Source organism: Aotus nancymaae, unplaced genomic scaffold (genome assembly GCF_030222135.1).
Source record: "Aotus nancymaae isolate 86718 unplaced genomic scaffold, 86718_ANA_hifiasm-v0.15.2.pri h1tg000072l, whole genome shotgun sequence".
NCBI lineage: Eukaryota > Metazoa > Chordata > Mammalia > Primates > Aotidae > Aotus > Aotus nancymaae.
In genome coordinates, this window is record NW_026988487.1 from 309,295 (window position 1) to 325,972 (window position 16,678).

General features: G+C 48.8%; 1 protein-coding gene across 2 annotated transcripts in view; it reads left to right on the top strand.

The window, feature by feature from the left end:
- The window catches only part of PIP4K2B (phosphatidylinositol-5-phosphate 4-kinase type 2 beta), a 35,404-nt gene that overhangs the window by 12,059 nt on the left and 6,667 nt on the right, over positions 1-16,678 (top strand). For both annotated transcript variants that reach the window (XM_021670555.2, XM_064367467.1), the window contains exons 2-7: positions 1,142-1,239; positions 3,801-3,897; positions 8,705-8,857; positions 9,778-9,924; positions 10,929-10,967; positions 11,504-11,617. In XM_021670555.2, the coding sequence (XP_021526230.1) occupies positions 1,142-1,239; positions 3,801-3,897; positions 8,705-8,857; positions 9,778-9,924; positions 10,929-10,967; positions 11,504-11,617 (648 nt within the window). The remainder of the gene's footprint in view (positions 1-1,141; positions 1,240-3,800; positions 3,898-8,704; positions 8,858-9,777; positions 9,925-10,928; positions 10,968-11,503; positions 11,618-16,678) is intronic.

The window sequence follows — 16,678 nt, forward strand, 5'->3', positions numbered from 1 at the left end:
AGATTAGTACGATGATCTTTGCTTAGAAATAAAATTAAGGCCGGGCATGGTGACTCACGCCTGTATTCCCAGCATTTTGGGAGGCCAAGGTGGGTGGATCACATGAGGTCAGGAGTTCGAGACCAGCCTGACCAACATGGTGAAACCCCATCTCTACTAAAAATACAAAAAAAAAAAATTAGCCAGGCATGGTGGCACATGTCTGTAATCCCAGCTACTCAGGAGGCTGAGGCAGGAGAATCACTTGAACCTGGGAGGTGGAGATTGCAGTGAGCTGAGATCGCGCCATTGCACTCCAGCCTGGGCAACAAGAGTGAAACTCTGTCTCAAAATTTTACATATATATATAGTTAGAAATAAATATATATATATATATATAGTTAGAAATATATATATATAGTTAGAAATATATATATAGAGTTAGAAATATATATATATAGTTAGAAATATATATATATATAAAATATGCTATTGCCTAGCTTAACTATAGCAGGCGAGGGCAAGTTTTATAAGCGTTAATTACAATATGAGAGAGATGGCCAGAAGACAGATAGAAACAAATCTTCAGGAATTCCAAGATGGGAAAGGGTGTTTATGGTCTAGAGAATCTTGGGAAACTTCAGGGAGGAAGTGCCTTTTGAGCTGGCCCTTATCGGGTGAAGAGTTTCAGTAGGTAAATAGGGCAAGGTTGGGAACTTATTTGAGGAGAACAGAAATAAAGACAGGGAGGGGCTGAGTGTTACCTGGGGCTTGGGGCTTGGATTACCTCCCAAGTAATCCGATACTTTGGGAGGCCAAGGCAGGAGGATTGCTTGAGCTCAGGACAGTGAGACCTTGTCTCTACACAATACAAAAAAATTAGCGGGATGTGGTGGTGCCCACTTGTAGTCTCAGCTACTTGTGGGGCTGGGTGGGCTGATTGCTTGAGTCCAGGAGGTCAAGGTTGGAGTGAGCCATGATTGTGCCACTGCACTTCAGCCTGGGTGACAGAATGAGACCCTGTCTCAAAAAAAACCAAAAAAAGACAGAAAGGGAAACTTGGACGTGCTTTTAGGGAGATGGTGCCATTTACATTGTAGCTTAGTGTCTCTGAGGCAGGTGGCCTCCTGGCTGAGAGCCTTACTTCCTCCTTGCTTTTCAGATCAATGAGCTGAGCAATGTCCCCGTTCCTGTCATGCTAATGCCAGATGACTTCAAAGCCTACAGCAAGATCAAGGTGGACAATCATCTCTTCAATAAGTAAGTTGTCTTCTGAGTGGACTCAGGTTTTGTGGGCAGTCCTTACCCACAAGTCAGAAGCTTCTGAAGCCTCACGCATGGTGGGAGCCAAGGCAGCACCTGGATCTCAGAGCTGACATAATGGCCAGGAAAATGCATTCGTTATGTGCCTCTCATCCTAGTATTGGCATCTCACTCCTTTATCAGCCTACCTCCGGTGGACCTTGGGGCACATGACTGGGCCCAGGGTGATTCATCTAGAGCTAGCCCAGATGGAAGTCAGCTGCTCAGGAGCTGAGGCATCCAGTGTGAGGCTGTAGCAGTGGCCCCATCTTGATCTTAGTCTGAGGCAGGAGGCTGCCAGGCATGTTCCTGGCTTGGGATACCACCAGGTTCTTTTCTGGCTGGCTGGTGTATGAGCAACAGGCTGGGGGCTCGAGAGCACTACCCAGAGTAGCACATCCTATTTTTTTGTCTGTTGTCACTTATTGGATTAGCACCAGTGTCTGAAGGTTGTCTCTGACATTGTTGGAAACATTCTAGTGGCTGCCTCACCTGGCAGAGTTTTGGGCCTGCTCTAAGCCCTTTGGGGCCTGGATTTTCCATCCTCTGTGGACCACCCCAGGACTGTTTGCTGCTCTCACTTTCTGCTTTCTGCATGTGAATCCTGGTTCTATTCTTCATTGTCCCACAGTCCCCACCACTTCACTAGCTGGGTTCTATCACCCAACCATTCCCAGACTGTTAGTCCAGAGGAGAAGATTGACTTGAGAACATCCCTTAGTGACCTCCGTCTGCCATAGTAAGTAACACCATCTTGTTCTAGAAGCTGTCTGTCTCCATAGCTGCCACCTGGTAAGTGGCCACCTAAGGAGAGAGAGGCAGCCCTCAACTCAGAGGCCAGAAAGAAGGTTGTTCTGACCCAGAGGTCAGGGCTCTGGAAGTGGGCATTGCACCACTACCCATTTCAGGGTCCATGGCCTCTGGCGAGGTTCTACCTCCTTGATATCTTGGCCTAAAGCAGAGAACCCAATCTCTTATTTTCTTTTATCTTTATTCCTTTTGTCCTTCCAACAACTGTGTATGTACATTTTTTTTTTTTTTTTTTTTTTGAGACAAAGTTTCACTCTTGTTGCCCAGGCTGGAGTGCAGTGGTGCAATCTCGGCTCACTGCAGCCTCTGCCTCCCAGGTTCAAGTGAGTCTACTGCCTCAGGCTCCTGAGTAGCTGGGATTACAGGCATCCGCCACCACGCCTGGCTAATTTTTTGTATTTTTAGTAGAGATGGGGTTTCACCATGTTGGCCAGGCTGGTCTCGAACTCCTCACCTGAGGTGATCCACCAGCCTCGGCCTCCCAAAAATGCTAGGATTACAGGTGTGAGCCACTGCGCCAGCACTGTATATGCTGTTTATTAGATTCTGGTGCTGTTTACTAGAAGATGGAGTAGATAAGGCAGATAGGCCACTTCCTTTCCAAGAAGACATTCCTTTTGATTTCCTTAAAGCCTGTCATCCTGGAGTAGTCAGAGGACATATTTCTGAAAGGGGGGGTTTCTAGGCAGGATAGCTGTTGTAAAGTTGGAGGATTGGTAGGAGTCATCATTTCAAGGTGATTCTCCTCCTGGGAGTCTGTATTGACTAAAGAGTGGAAGGGTGGAGATTGGTGCCAGCAGACAGGACTTTGTGCTCCCACTGAAGTGACTGAGGACCTCTTTAACTCAGGCACTCTTTTCCTACTTCTCAGTGGAAGCCCAGGATGGGTTTCCTGTGTGTGATCATTTTCAGGATGCTTCCACAGGAATATGGCCAGAGGAGAGGGGCACTCTGATGAGGGAGATTTTTCCCTATAGCATTCAGGCTGATTTCACCACACACTAGATGTTCACGTGCACTTCCCACTGAGTGAGCACCGCACTTGTGAGGTGGAGCCTGTACTCAGGTTCATGGCCCAGCGGGTGAGAGTTTTTTTCTTTAATGTATGTTTTATTGAAGGGCAACATACACATAGAAAAGTGCACAGTCACAAGTATACCGCTGGATTAATTTTTACAAGGTGAATACAAGATGTAAAGTTTTTTAACTTTCACATGTTCAGAATCACCTGGAGTGTTTCTTTCTTTCTTTCTTTTTTTTTTTTAATAGAAACAGGGTTTCAACATGTTGGCCAGTCTGGTCTTGAACTCCTGACCTCGTGATCCACCTGCCTCGGCCTCCCAAAGTGCTGGGATTACAGACTTGAGCCACCACGCCCGGCCTTGGAGTGTTTGTTTCTAGACTCAACTTCAGAATTTCTAAGAGCCTAGAAACCTACGTGTTAAATATGGCAGACTGTTCAGATCCAGGCGATCTGTGGACACACTCTGAGGAGTTCCGAAGTCAGAATATAGATGAGGCCGGGTATGGTGACTCATGCCTGTAGTCCCAGAACTTTGGGAGGCTGAGGTGGGAGAATTGCTTGAACTCAGGAGTTTGAGATCAGCCTGGGCAACATAGCAAGACTCTGTTTCTATTACAAATAATAATAAAAAGAATTAAGATCAGCAAGGGGCAGTTCACAAAGACATGTCTCTGCTTTTCCCTAGGGAGAACCTGCCCAGCCGATTTAAGTTTAAGGAGTATTGCCCCATGGTGTTCCGAAACCTTCGGGAGAGGTTTGGGATTGATGATCAGGATTACCAGGTACGGAGTTTCTTGGTAATATCGGAGGGTTCGGGAATGGAATGGGGTCAGGAAGCCCCAGGACAAGTAGAGAATAAAAACGTTTTTTGCTGTTCTTGTGCTGTGTCTCCCTGTCGTGCCTTGCTCCAGCCGAGGCAGTCTCTCCCCCAGCACTGGGGTTCCCTTGGAGGGCAAGGGCCTTAGAAGTGCTTCTGAGGATGCCAAACAGGCTCAGGTTTCTCTCCCTGGGAGGGAGAGCAGCAGGAGAGAGGGGGGCTGCAGAAGCACTTTCATTTTAGTCTGACATTCCCAGTCTAGGCTGAAGAACCCTTCTCCTCCGTAGTTTGACTTCAAAGAGAGAGAATTGGGCTGGGCGTGGTGGCTCATGCCTGTAATCCCAGCACTTTGGGAGGCCAAGATGGGTGGATCACCTGAGGTCAGGAGTTTGAGACCAGCTTGGACAACATGGTGAGACCCTGTCTCTACTAAAAATACAAAATTAGCCAGGCATGGTGATATGCGCATGTAATCCCAGCTGCTTGGGAGGCTGAAGCAGAAGAATTGCTTGAACCTGGGAGGCAGAGGTTGTAGTGAGCTGAGATTGCACCATTGCACTCCAGCCTGGATGACAAGAACAAAACTCAATCTCTTTTTTTTTTTGAGGCGGAGTTTCGCTCTTGTTACCCAGGCTGGAGTGCAATGGTGCGATCTCGGCTCACCGCAACCTCCCCCTCCTGGGTTCAGGCAATTCTCCTGCCTCAGCCTCCTGAGTAGCTGGGATTACAGGCACGCGCCACCATGCCCAGCTAATTTTTTGTATTAGTAGAGACGGGATTTCACCATGTTGACCAGGATGGTCTCGATCTCTTGACCTTGTGATCCACCCGCCTCAGCCTCCCAAAGTGCTGGGATTACAGGCTTGAGCCACCGCGCCCGGCACAAAACTCAATCTCAAAAAAAAAAAAAAAAAAAAAGCCCAATGCAGTGGCTCACGCCTGTAATCTCAGCACTTTGGTGGGCTGCGGTGGATGGATTATGAGGTCAGGAGATTGAGACCATCCTGGCTAACACAGTGAAACCCATATCTACTAAAAATCCAAAAAATTATCTGGGCGTGGTGGCATGCACCTATAGTCCTAGCTACTCGGGAGACTGAGGCAGGAGAATCGCTCGAACCCAGGAGGTGGAGGTTGCAGTGAGCTGAGATTGTGCCATTGCACTCCAGCCTGGATGACAGAGTGAGACTCCATCTCAAAAAAAAAAAAAAGAGAAAGAATTGTCAGCAAGAAATGAGGCCTCTTAAAGCAGATAAAACAGATTAGAAAAGGAAGACTTTAAGGGTAGTGTAACCTCTTGCCAGGTATGAGTGTCACCTCCTAAACTTGTGCCCTATCCTGGTGGTGGGAGGGGAGTTTGCGTGCCAGTGAGTGACAGCATCATAGAGGCCATTGGCCTCTTGGGAGGAATCAATCCCAGTATCACGGACATTAGAGTGACTCATAGTTCATGGTTTCTGCCACTTCTCCACTTAGCATGTCTCCTTGGATCCTCTTCCCTGGCAGACAGCCTTGTGGCGAAGGTGGGCGAATTTTCCACTTCACCTTTATAGCTGTAGGAAATCTAGCTGATTTTCTTTTCTTTTCTTTTCTTTTTTTTTTAGACAGTTTCACTCTTGTTGCCCAGGCTGGAGTGCATGGCACAATCTCGGCTCACTGCAACCTCCGCCTCCCAGGTTCAAGTGATTCTCCTGCCTCAGCCTCCCAAAGTGCTGGGATTATAGGTGTGTGCCACCATGCCCAGTTAATTTTTTGTATTTTTTTAAATAGAGACGGAGTTTCAATATGTTGGCCAGGCTGGTCTCGAACTCCTGACCTCGCGATCCGCCCACCTTGGCTTCCCAAAGTGCTGGGATTACAGGTGTGAGCCACCATGCCCGACCTGAAACATAGCTGACTTTCATTTGTCTGTGGGGAAAACTCTTTGCCCCATAGCACAGTGAAACCTAGAATGGATGCCCAAATCTTTTCCAGCACTGTAGTTCTTGCCACCCCACCCCCTTCACAGAGTAGTTCACAGCAGCAGAATGGGCCTTGGGTTAGAGTCTCCTCCCCTCTCTCCTCCCTTCTGAAGGGCTTGCATGCAGAGAAAAGTATTCTGATGAGGAGGGCGAGGGGCCATGAGAAGAGGGGGAGGTTCCTGGGGCTTGAATGCCCAGGAATACCCAACCTAAGAGGTACTGGGAGGTTCCTTCAGCCCCTTGTTAGGATTGAACCCTGGACTTAATCATGACTGGGGCTTGAGGTTTTCTGGAAGCTTCTTGCCACTGTTGCAACCCCAAGTTGCTCTTACATCTTCCTTCCATTGTTCCTTGGTGAGGGATTCCTAGTGAGGGGTTCCTTCCCCTCTCCTGGGCTGTCTAATTACATCCTCTCAATGTCTGCATTTTGCCCCTAATAGCCTTGTGGGTGCATGCCTGTGCTCATGACTGAAATGAGGGCCGGGAGGATGTTGCTCAGGGAGGGGACCCTCTGTTGTTGGACTGCTAGCCACTGAGAGAGTCAGGGGTTGCTGCCTCTACCTCCCAACTAGGCTTGTGGCTTCTAAGTCTTACTGGTAGAAAGGCCGGGCTGGGAGGAAGAGGCACTCAGTCACAGAGTCTACTCAACATTTCTGCAATGGGAACACCCTGTTTCGAGGGGTGCTACTTTAGCACCTTTGCTGAGGAACTCCCAGAGCTGCTTGCCACCTCTGACTTTAGTTTCCCCTACTCCTCCACCAGGGTTTTGTGAGGAGGCATTAGGAGAAAGTAAAGAGTAGAATCCGAGGCCGGGCGCGGTGGCTCAAGCCTGTAATCCCAGCACTTTGGGAGGCCGAGGCGGGTGGATCACGAGGTCGAGAGATCGAGACCATCCTGGTCAACATTGTGAAACCCCGTCTCTATTAATACAAAAAAATTAGCTGGGCACGGTGGTGCGTGCCTGTAATCCCAGCTACTCAGGAGGCTGAGGCAGGAGAATTGCCTGAACCCAGGAGGCGGAGGTTGCGGTGAGCCGAGATCGCGCCATTGCACTCCAGCCTGGGTAACAAGAGCGAAACTCCGTCTCAAAAAAAAAAAAAAAAAAAAAAAAGAGTAGAATCCTAATCAGCCGGGCATGGTGGTGCATGCCTGTAGTCCCAGCTACTCAGGAGGCTGAGGCGGGAGGATCCCTTGTGTCCAGGAGTTAAAGGCTGCGTGGGCTATGATTGCGCCACTGCACTCCAGTTTGGGTGACAGCAAAACACCATCCTTAAGAGAAAAAAAAAAAGGCTGGTGTGGTGGCTTACACCTGTAATCCCAGCACTTTGGGAAGCTGAGGTGGGTGGATCACGAGGTCAAGAGATCGAGACCATCCTGGCCAGCATGGTGAAACCCCGTCTCTACTAAAAGTACAAAAATTAGCTGGGTGTGGTGGCGCGCGCCTGTAGTCCCAGCTACTCAGGAGGCTGAGGCAGGAGAATTGCTTGAACCCGGGAGGCGGAGGTTGCAGTGAGCCAAGATCGCGCCACTGCACTCCAGCCTGGCACCTGGTGACAATGAGACTCTGTCTCAAAAAAAGAAAATTTAAAAAAAAAGGCTAGGTGTGGTGGCTCACACCTACAATTCTAGCATTTTGGGAGGCTGAGGCAGTAGTATTACTTGAGCCCAGGAGTTCTAGTCCAGTCTGAGCAACATGACAAAACCCCATCTCTGCAAAAACTACAAAAATCAGCCAGGCTTGGTGGTGCGCACCTGTAGTCTCAGCTACTTGGTAGACTCAGGTGGGAGGATCACTTGAGCCCAGGAGGTAGAGGCTGTAGTGAGCTGAGATTGCACCACTGTACTCCAGCTGAGTGACAGAGTGAGACCCTATCTTTACAAAAATAGTAATAATAATAACAGGATCCTCATTAAGAGATGGGGAAAGGGCTTGGAGAAGAGGCATATCTGTGACATGATCCTTACGTATTTTTTTTGGGAACAGGGACACCTGGGCTCTCCCCTCAGCCTTGCCTCCCAAAGGTTCCTTGGTGTCTGCGTGGTGAACACGTCCCTTTGGTTGACTCACGCCTTTCCCCACCCTCCCTCTTGAGGCTTCTACTGCTCTCTGATCCTATTGGGAGTAGGGCCTTGAGGAGGAGCAGGGATATAGCCAGGAAAGCTCCCCAGAACTGCCTCCCAGCCCTGCATAGACAAGCAGGAGGTTGAGGTGAGGGGAAGAGTGTCAGGCTCAGAGATGAAGACCAGCTTCCTGCTTTGGGGAAGGTTTTTCAGCATTAGGGTAGATGCAGGGACAAGAGATGACTGCGCATTGCTTCTTTGTGTTAGACCTCTTGAAAACAGTATTTCCCAAGCTTCATCTTTGCCACCCCCAGAGACTGGGAGAATCAGCTCAGTCCGCCTCTTTGTGTTCCCAATGAGAAAATGCAGGGTAGAGGAGTGAAATGGCTCACCCAAGGTCATAGTGCATGTGAGGGTCCAGATTAGACTCAGCCCCCTCCATCAGAGGTAGGATTTTAGTTGGTAGGGTAGCTCTCTGGGATCAGGATGGAAACTTTTACAGTCATTTCTCTTCCCATCCTAGACTGGGATGAAGGGCGGGTGGTAAGGAACAATTCTTGTCACTTTGAAGGAAGACTTGGGGAGGCATGTGAAAATGCCGTGAGAAAAGGGGTGGTAAGCTCCCATCTGGGAGTCCCTCTGTCTCAGTGTTGTTGACTTTCAAGCAGTCCAGCCCCTGAGGGAAGACTCAGTGAAAGTCAGAATCCTGTTCCCCTGCCAAACCCAGCCTGCTTTTGTCCCGATTATCAGAATTCGGTGACGCGCAGCGCCCCCATCAACAGTGACAGCCAGGGCCGGTGTGGCACGCGTTTCCTCACCACCTACGACCGGCGCTTTGTCATAAAGACTGTGTCCAGTGAGGACGTGGCAGAGATGCACAACATCTTAAAGAAGTACCACCAGGTATGGTGAGTCCCAAGCCTGGGCTGCAGAGGATGGGTTGGAAGAGGGAGAAGGGAGCCCCAGGGGAGCTTCTTAGGGAGGGGTTAGTCCTCTCTGGTAATGGCAGCTGCTTTCTGATCACCAAGCAGCAGGACTCTCCTGCAGCCACATTTCTGTGAGCTGAAATGCCTACTTTAAAAAACAAAACAGGAGCCATGAAGGCACATCAGTGACGAGGCCCAGCTGGAAAGTGTTCATGCTCTGGCATCTGCCCCATTTCTTCTGAAAGAGGCCCCATTGGCTCAGCAGGCTTGTTTCTTTTCCCGTCCCATCTCACTCATCTGGAACCTGTCCACGAGGAAGGCAGGGAGCCCCGTGGCACCATCTGTGTGTCTGTCCTGAGCCTGCTTGGGTCTTCATTTCTGGGGCACCTGAGAAGGGCTAAAGGGAATTTCTGGTCTTCGGGAGTTACGGCAGAAACCCCAGGGCATGGCATGGATAAGAGTTTGGGTATGGAGCCTTTCTCTTCTCCCAGATGGCTGTATCCCTGACCTGCCTCTGCACCCTTTCTCTTCCCTGTGGCTTTCCCATATCAGACTGGCAGAAGAGATGCAAGGTGTGGATCAGGGATTTTCCTGTGGTAAAATCCTATTTTAAACAAAATCTTAGGTAAGATTCTAATAATATGAACCCCCAGGGGCTCTGAGCCACCTGCTTAGCCTGCCTCTCCCTCTGCCGTGCCATCAGGAGGCTGGAGGTGGCTGTTGCCTGTTTTAAGCCTGAGAAACCCCTATTACTTTGATAGAACCCAACTGGAGAATGACCGGTCTAGAGGTTAGAATCCCAGGGAGCCAGGGAGCATTTTAGTCTGGGGAGAGCCCTGTCCGTCCCTGGCACCTGCCTGTTGCTTAGTCTTCTTTCTCTTCTTCCTTTTATCCTAGTTTATAGTGGAGTGTCATGGCAACACTCTTTTGCCACAGTTCCTGGGCATGTACCGCCTGACTGTGGATGGTGTGGAAACCTACATGGTGGTTACCAGGAATGTGTTCAGCCATCGGCTCACTGTGCATCGCAAGTATGACCTCAAGGTAAAGGGCTCTGTGTTTGCCGGAGCTGTGCCTCCCCTCTGTCTGAGGCCTGGAGGGCCACTGCGCCAACTTCCATATAATTGGGAAAGCTGGTAATGTAATTAGCACGGACAGGGAACTCTGGAGTGAATATGCTTGTGGACCAAAGGCTGTTTGAAATCCAGGTGACAGTAACAAGAGATTATTTAAGCCCTAAATGTGCCGTATTTCTGCAACAGTTGATGTTCCTGTCTGTGAAATGTGCACAGTGTGGGCAGCAGAATGGGGACAGGCTGTGCTAACACACACACTTTGGCATCCATCAGGCCCCCATGGACTGACAGCACAAGTGCATCTCTGGACACTGAGAAGGACACACTTTTGGCTGTGAATCAGGGTGCCCCTTGTTCTTGATCCTGGCTTCTGACTTCTGTCACTTAGGCCGCCATCCCTTCCCTCTGTGCTGCAGCAGCTGCGCTGCTTTCCTCTGCGTTCCTGCAGTGCTCCTCCTCCTCCCAGGATTTCACATCTGCTGCCTGGAACAGTCTCCTTCCCTCTCTCCACCTCCTCCTTCCCCCACCTAATTGCTTCCTTCTTGCCCTTCTAAGCTCAGCCGAAATACTACTTCCAGGAAGTACGTAGGCTCTGGCCACTGTCCCTCCCCTGTCCAGGCCCAGCCCCTGTGGTATGTGCTTTCAGAGTGTTCTGTCTCCTCCCTGTAACACTGAGCCCTGTGGTAGTGAGTGAACTAATGACTGTGGAACCACTGCTGATTATCTGTCTCCCCTGTTAAGGGCAGGGACTGAACTTCTCCAGTACAGTCCTGTTTGCTGAACACCTAACAAGTGTCTTGTATGTCGAGCTCTATAAGTGAACTTGACACAGAGTAGATGAACAAGGTGCTGCCTCCTGGCCCCTCTAGGACTCTAACCAGCCTACTGAGTTCACCTGCTGGCTCTCTCACGTTTGCTCATGCAGTCGACTTTGCCTCAGCTGGACTTCCCTGTTGGCTCTTATTCTTTCAGGGTTCTACGGTTGCCAGAGAAGCAAGCGACAAGGAGAAGGTATGCTGGTGCTGAGCAGGAATGGAAGGGTTGCGTGGAGTCAGAAAGAGCTCGTCGGCCATCCTGTCCGTTGCCCATCGCAGCTCCTAGCCCACCTCCCAGACATGCCATCTGTCAACATGAAATGCTCTGTGTCACTGATCACCTGCCTGTCCTTGTGCTAAGCCTAGACCTTGGTCTCTAGTCTTTTACCTCTGTCATCACTAGGTTCTTCATAGTCCTCATGGGATGGCAGACATTCCCATCTCGTAGTCCAGCCTAAGTCAGTGAGTGGCTGCCTGAGCCCTGAGCTGGTCCAGGCTCAACAGGAAAGAATCCTTTAGTCAGTCCTCGTCTTTCATGTATTTGCCATGTATTTGCCCTCCCTGCCTGCCCAAAGCCTCAGACTAGAGACTCCTGCACTGTTGATTTAGCAGGTTGAGTGTCTACACTGAGGACCTTTCCCCTTTCTGTATGGTTACTCCCAGCAGAACAGTTGGGTGTCCCTGGGGTGAATGAATCAGGCTTACCCAGCCTAACTGCTGTTGCTCTCCTAGGCCAAGGACTTGCCAACATTCAAAGACAATGACTTCCTCAATGAAGGGCAGAAGCTGCACGTGGGAGAGGAGAGTAAAAAGAACTTCCTGGAGAAACTGAAGCGGGACGTTGAGGTACTTACTAACCTTCATTTTCACCTGCAGGGCTCCTTCTGTACCTAGAGTAGGAGCCTCTTAAACCTTAAGAAAAATGGAATTCACTACTTTCCAGGAGTATAGACAAATGGAGGGGCAGCATGGGCACTGCCGAGCACCTAAAGCAAGTGCAAATGACCATTCCATCTGACGGAGCATCGTTGGCGCCAATAGAACCTTTGTAATTTACTTTAGAATGCTTTTTGCTTTTCACTAATTCATTCCAACACCTTTTTCAAACTCCCTTCTGCTGTTGTCCGAACAATGGAGAGGGTATCTGGCCATCAGAGCTGTAGGAACCCAGCTATTAAGATCCTGTAATCCCAGCATTTTGGGAGACTGAGGTGGGAGGATTGCTTGAGCTCAGCAGTTCAATACCAGCCTAGGCAACATAACAAGACCTCACCTCTACTAAAAATAAAAAAAATTAGCCAGGCCCTCTCATCACAATCCAGTTCCAAGGAAAAATTCCAGTGTTTTAAAAAAAAAAAAAAAAAAATTAGCCAGGCATAGAGGCACATACCTGTAATCCCCACTACTTGGGAGGCTGAGGCAAGAGGATTGCTTGAGCCTAGGAGATGAGGCTGCAGTGAGCTGTGGTCTCACCTCACCACTCCAGCCTGGGCAACAGAGCGAGACATTGTCTCAAAACAAAAACCAAAGAAGTTGGCAAAGCATGGTGGCTCACGCCTGTAATCCCAGCACTTTGTAAGGATGAGGCAGAAGGATTATTTGAGCCTCACAGATCAAGGTAGGATGAGCTATGATCGTGCCACTGCACTCCAGCCTGGGTGACAGAGCAAGACCCTGTCTCAAAAAAAAAAAAAAAAAAATCCACCAATCAGGTCCTTCTCTGGCTCTGGCTCTGATTCTCCACTTACCCAGCAAACTTCTGTTTGTAATCAGGGAGGACAGGTGCTAAATAGTGAAAATGTTATCTGGACTACTTGATAACTCAGTGTCTCCTTCTCTTTTAATAAACTGAAAGGCTGCTCGTTAAAACCAAACCCTACAAACAAACTTGAAAAAAAAGTATTTTTTTTTTTTTATTGTGGTAAAATGCATAGAATAATGTTTATTGCCGGGCACAGTGGCTCACACCTGTAATCCCAGCACTTTGGGAGGCCATGGCGGGTGGATCACAGGTTTGGAGTTCCAGACCAGCCTGGCCAAGATGGTGAAACCCTGTCTCTACTAAAAATATAAAAATTAGGTGGGCATGGTAACGGGCACCTGTAATTCCAGCTACTTGGGAGGCTGAGGCAGACAATTGTTTGAACCCAGGAGGCAGAAGTTGCAGTGAGCCAAGATCATGCTACTGCACTTCAGCCTGGGTGACAGAGCGAGACTCCATCTCAAAAAAAAAAATAATAATAATGTTATCATCTTAACCATTTTGAAGTATATAGTTGAGTGACATTAAGCACATTCACATTGTTATGCAGCCAGCACAACCATTCAGCTCTGAACTCCTTTATCTTCCCCAGCTGAAGCTGTATACCCATTAAACACTAATTCCCAATTCCCCTTCTCTAACCCCTGGCAATCAGCATTGTTTCCTGTCCCTGTGAAGTTGACTACTCTAGGAACTTCACATAAGAGGAAGCATACAGCAATTTTCTTTTTTTTGAGACAGAGTCTCACTCTGTCGTCCAGGCTGGAGTGCAATGGCATGATCTCAGCCCACTGCAACCTCCACCTCCCGGGTTCAAGCAATTCTTCTGCCTCAGCCTCCTGAGTAGCTGCGGTTACAGGCACACACCACTACACCTGGCTAATTTTTTGTATTTTTAGTAGAGATAGGGTTTCACCATATTGGCCTGGCTGGTCTCGTACTTTTGACCTTGTGATCTGCCCTCCTTGGCCTACCAAAGTGCTGGGATTACAGGCGTGAGCTACTGCACCCGGCCGGCATACAGCATTTGTCCTTTTGTGACTCTCATATTTCACTTAGCATAATGTCTTCAAGGTTTATCCATATTGTAGCATGTATCAGAATTTCTTTGTTTTTAAAGCTGAATAAGGCTGAGCATGGTGGCTCACACTTGTAATCCCAGCAACTCAGGAGACTGAGGTAGGAGGACTGCTTGAGGCCAGAAGTTGGAGAGCTGGGCAATTTATTGAGATCCTGTCTCTACAAAAATTAAAAACCAGCTGGGTGTGGTGACATACCTGTAGTCCTAGTTATTCAGGAGGCTGGGTAGGAGGATCCCTTGTGCCTAGGAATTCACAGTGTGGTGAGCTATGATCATGCCACTGCACATCAGCCTGAACGAGAGGGTAGGACCCCATCTCTTAAAAAAAAAAACTGATTAATATTACATTGTATGGATGTATTACATTCTGTTTATTCATCAGTTAATGTACATGTATCGGTTGGGGTTCTCTAGAGAAACGAAACCTATAGGGTACTTTGTAAATCTATAGAAAGATTTATTTTAAGGAATTGGTTCACAGGATTATGGAGATCAATGAGATCTGCAGTCAGCAAGCCAGAGGCCCAGGAGAGCCAGTGGTGTTGTTTTGCTCTACAGGCCGTCAGGCAGGAGTTCCCTCTTCCTCCGCAGGAGGGTCACCCTCTTTCTTCTCCTCAGGCCTTCAGCAGATTGGATGATGCCCACCCACACTGGGGAGGGCCATCTGCTTTACTCAGTCCACCAGTTCAATGCTTGTTTCACCCAGAAACCCTCTCAGATGCACCCAGAATCATGCTTGACCAAGCGTCTGGGCACTCAGGCCCAGTCAAGCTGGCATATACAGTTAGCCATCACACTTAGGTTGCTTCCACCTTGTAGCTGTTGTGAATAATGCTACTGTGAACATGGCTGTCATAAACTTCTTTTTGCTAGGAAGCATTTCCTTAGTCACCTCCAACTATGTTCTTTCCTTATTCTGCCTTTCATCATCTGACATTTTTTGTCCTGGGTCCTTCTCCTCCCTTTTCTTTTTTTTTTTTTTTTTTTTTTTTTTGAGACAGAGTTTCGCTCTTGTTACCCAGGCTGGGGTGCAATGGGGCGATCTCGGCTCACCGCAATCTCCGCCTCCTGGGTTCAGGCAATTCTCCTGCCTCAGCCTCCTGAGTAGCTGGGATTACAGGCATGCGCCACCGTGCCCAACTAATTTTTTTGTATTTTTAGTAGAGACGGGGTTTCACCATGTTGACCAGGATGGTCTCAATCTCTTGACCTCGTGATCCACCTCGGCCTCCCAAAGTGCTGAGATTACAGGCGTGAGCCACTGCGCCCGGCCTCTTTTTTTTTTTTTTTTTTGAGACAGAGTCTTGCTCTGGCACCAGGCACCAGGCACCAGGCACCAGGCTGGAGTGCAATGGCGCAATCTCGGCTCACTGCAACTTCCGCCTCCTGGGTTCAGCAATTCTCCTGCCTCAGCCTTCCGAGTAGCTGGGACTACAGGCGCGCGCCACCACGCCCAGCTACATTTTTGTATTTTTTAGTAGAGACAGGGTTTCACCATGTTGGCCAGGATGGTCTCAATCTCTTGACCTCGTGATCCGCCCACCTCAGCCTCCCAAAGTGCTGGGATTACAGGCTTGAGCCACCGCACCCGGCCCCCTTTTCTTTTTTTCTTTTTTTTTTTTTTTGAGACAAGAATCTCACTGTGTCGGCCAGGCTGGAGTGCAGTGGTACAGTCTCGGCTCACTGCAACCTCCGTCTCCTGGGCTCAAACAGTTCTCCTGCCTCAGCCTCCTGAGTAGCTGGGATTACAGGCATACACCACCACGCCTGGCTAATTTTTGTATTTTTAGTAGAGATGGGATTTCACCATGTTAGCTAGGCTGGTCTTGAACTCCTGAGCTCAGGTAATCCACCTGCCTCAGCCTCCCAAAGTGCCAGGATTACAGGCGTGAGCTGCCACTCCTGACCCTCCTTCTCCTTTTTCTACCTCTCCCCCTGTTCTGGTTCTAAGAAGAATTTAATGGAGTTTACTCTGTGCATTTGTTTTCATTGCATGTTGCTTTATAAATGTTCTCAGGTGGGTGGAGGGTATGATGCATGGGCACTCTTTTTTTTTTTTTTAAATTTTGAGATGGAGTCTTTCTCTGTCGCCCAGCCTGGAGTGCAATGGCACGATCTTGGCTCACTGCAACCTCCGCCTCCTGGGTTCAAGCAATTCTCTGCCTCAGCCTCTCGAGTAGCTGGGATTATAGGCGCACGCCACCATGCCTGGCTAATTTTAGTATTTTTAGTAGAGATGGGGTTTCACCATGTTGGTCAGGCTGGTCTTGAACTCCTGACCTCGTGATCCCCCTGCTTCAGACTCCCAAAGTGCTGGGATTATAGGCGTGAGCCACCATGCCAGGCCAGATGCTCTTTTTCCTGGGACTCCAGCCTCTTTTCCCTGGGCCTTGAGAAGCCTTTGTCTAGAAGTGCTCAGAGTGGCATCCCTCTCACTCTTCCTCTTCCAAGGAGATCCTGCTGGGCTCCCATTATTAGGGCTCCTTGTGCTTTTGCTTGTGTTCTAGGCCCATGCATCGAGCCTTTCTGCTCCCATAATGATTCTCCTCCTAGTCCTCTCACTGTTAGGGCCCAACATGGTGGTCAGTCTAGCAGTCTCCTAGTGACCGCTTTGTGATGGTGACTGGACACTTGCTTCATTATTAGCTAAACTTGAATGGCAGCTGGCCATTTCCATCCTGTGTCATTCCATATTTTGTTCTCCAAGTCATAAAATCCTACATAAAAATGTTGAGCCACCATCCTGCTCACAGCACCCATTATACAGATGAGAAAACTGAGGCTTGGCAAGAGGAGTCACATGATGCCAGGGGAGGGCCCCAGAACTTGCCCCCAGCACCACACAGCGTCTTTTGACCTTTAGGGAATGGGTTGAGAATGTTGGTTGGTTCTGGCTGCCATTCTTTTGTGGTGGTATATTCTCTTTTCCTTTTTTTTCTATTTTTACCTGGACTGATAAGTTGATGACATAGTTTTTACAGACTCTGTCTCTGAGTCGTTAGAAGTCTATTTTACCTTGCAACCCAGTGAATACACACAACTGAAACGGTCAATCCTTACTTTC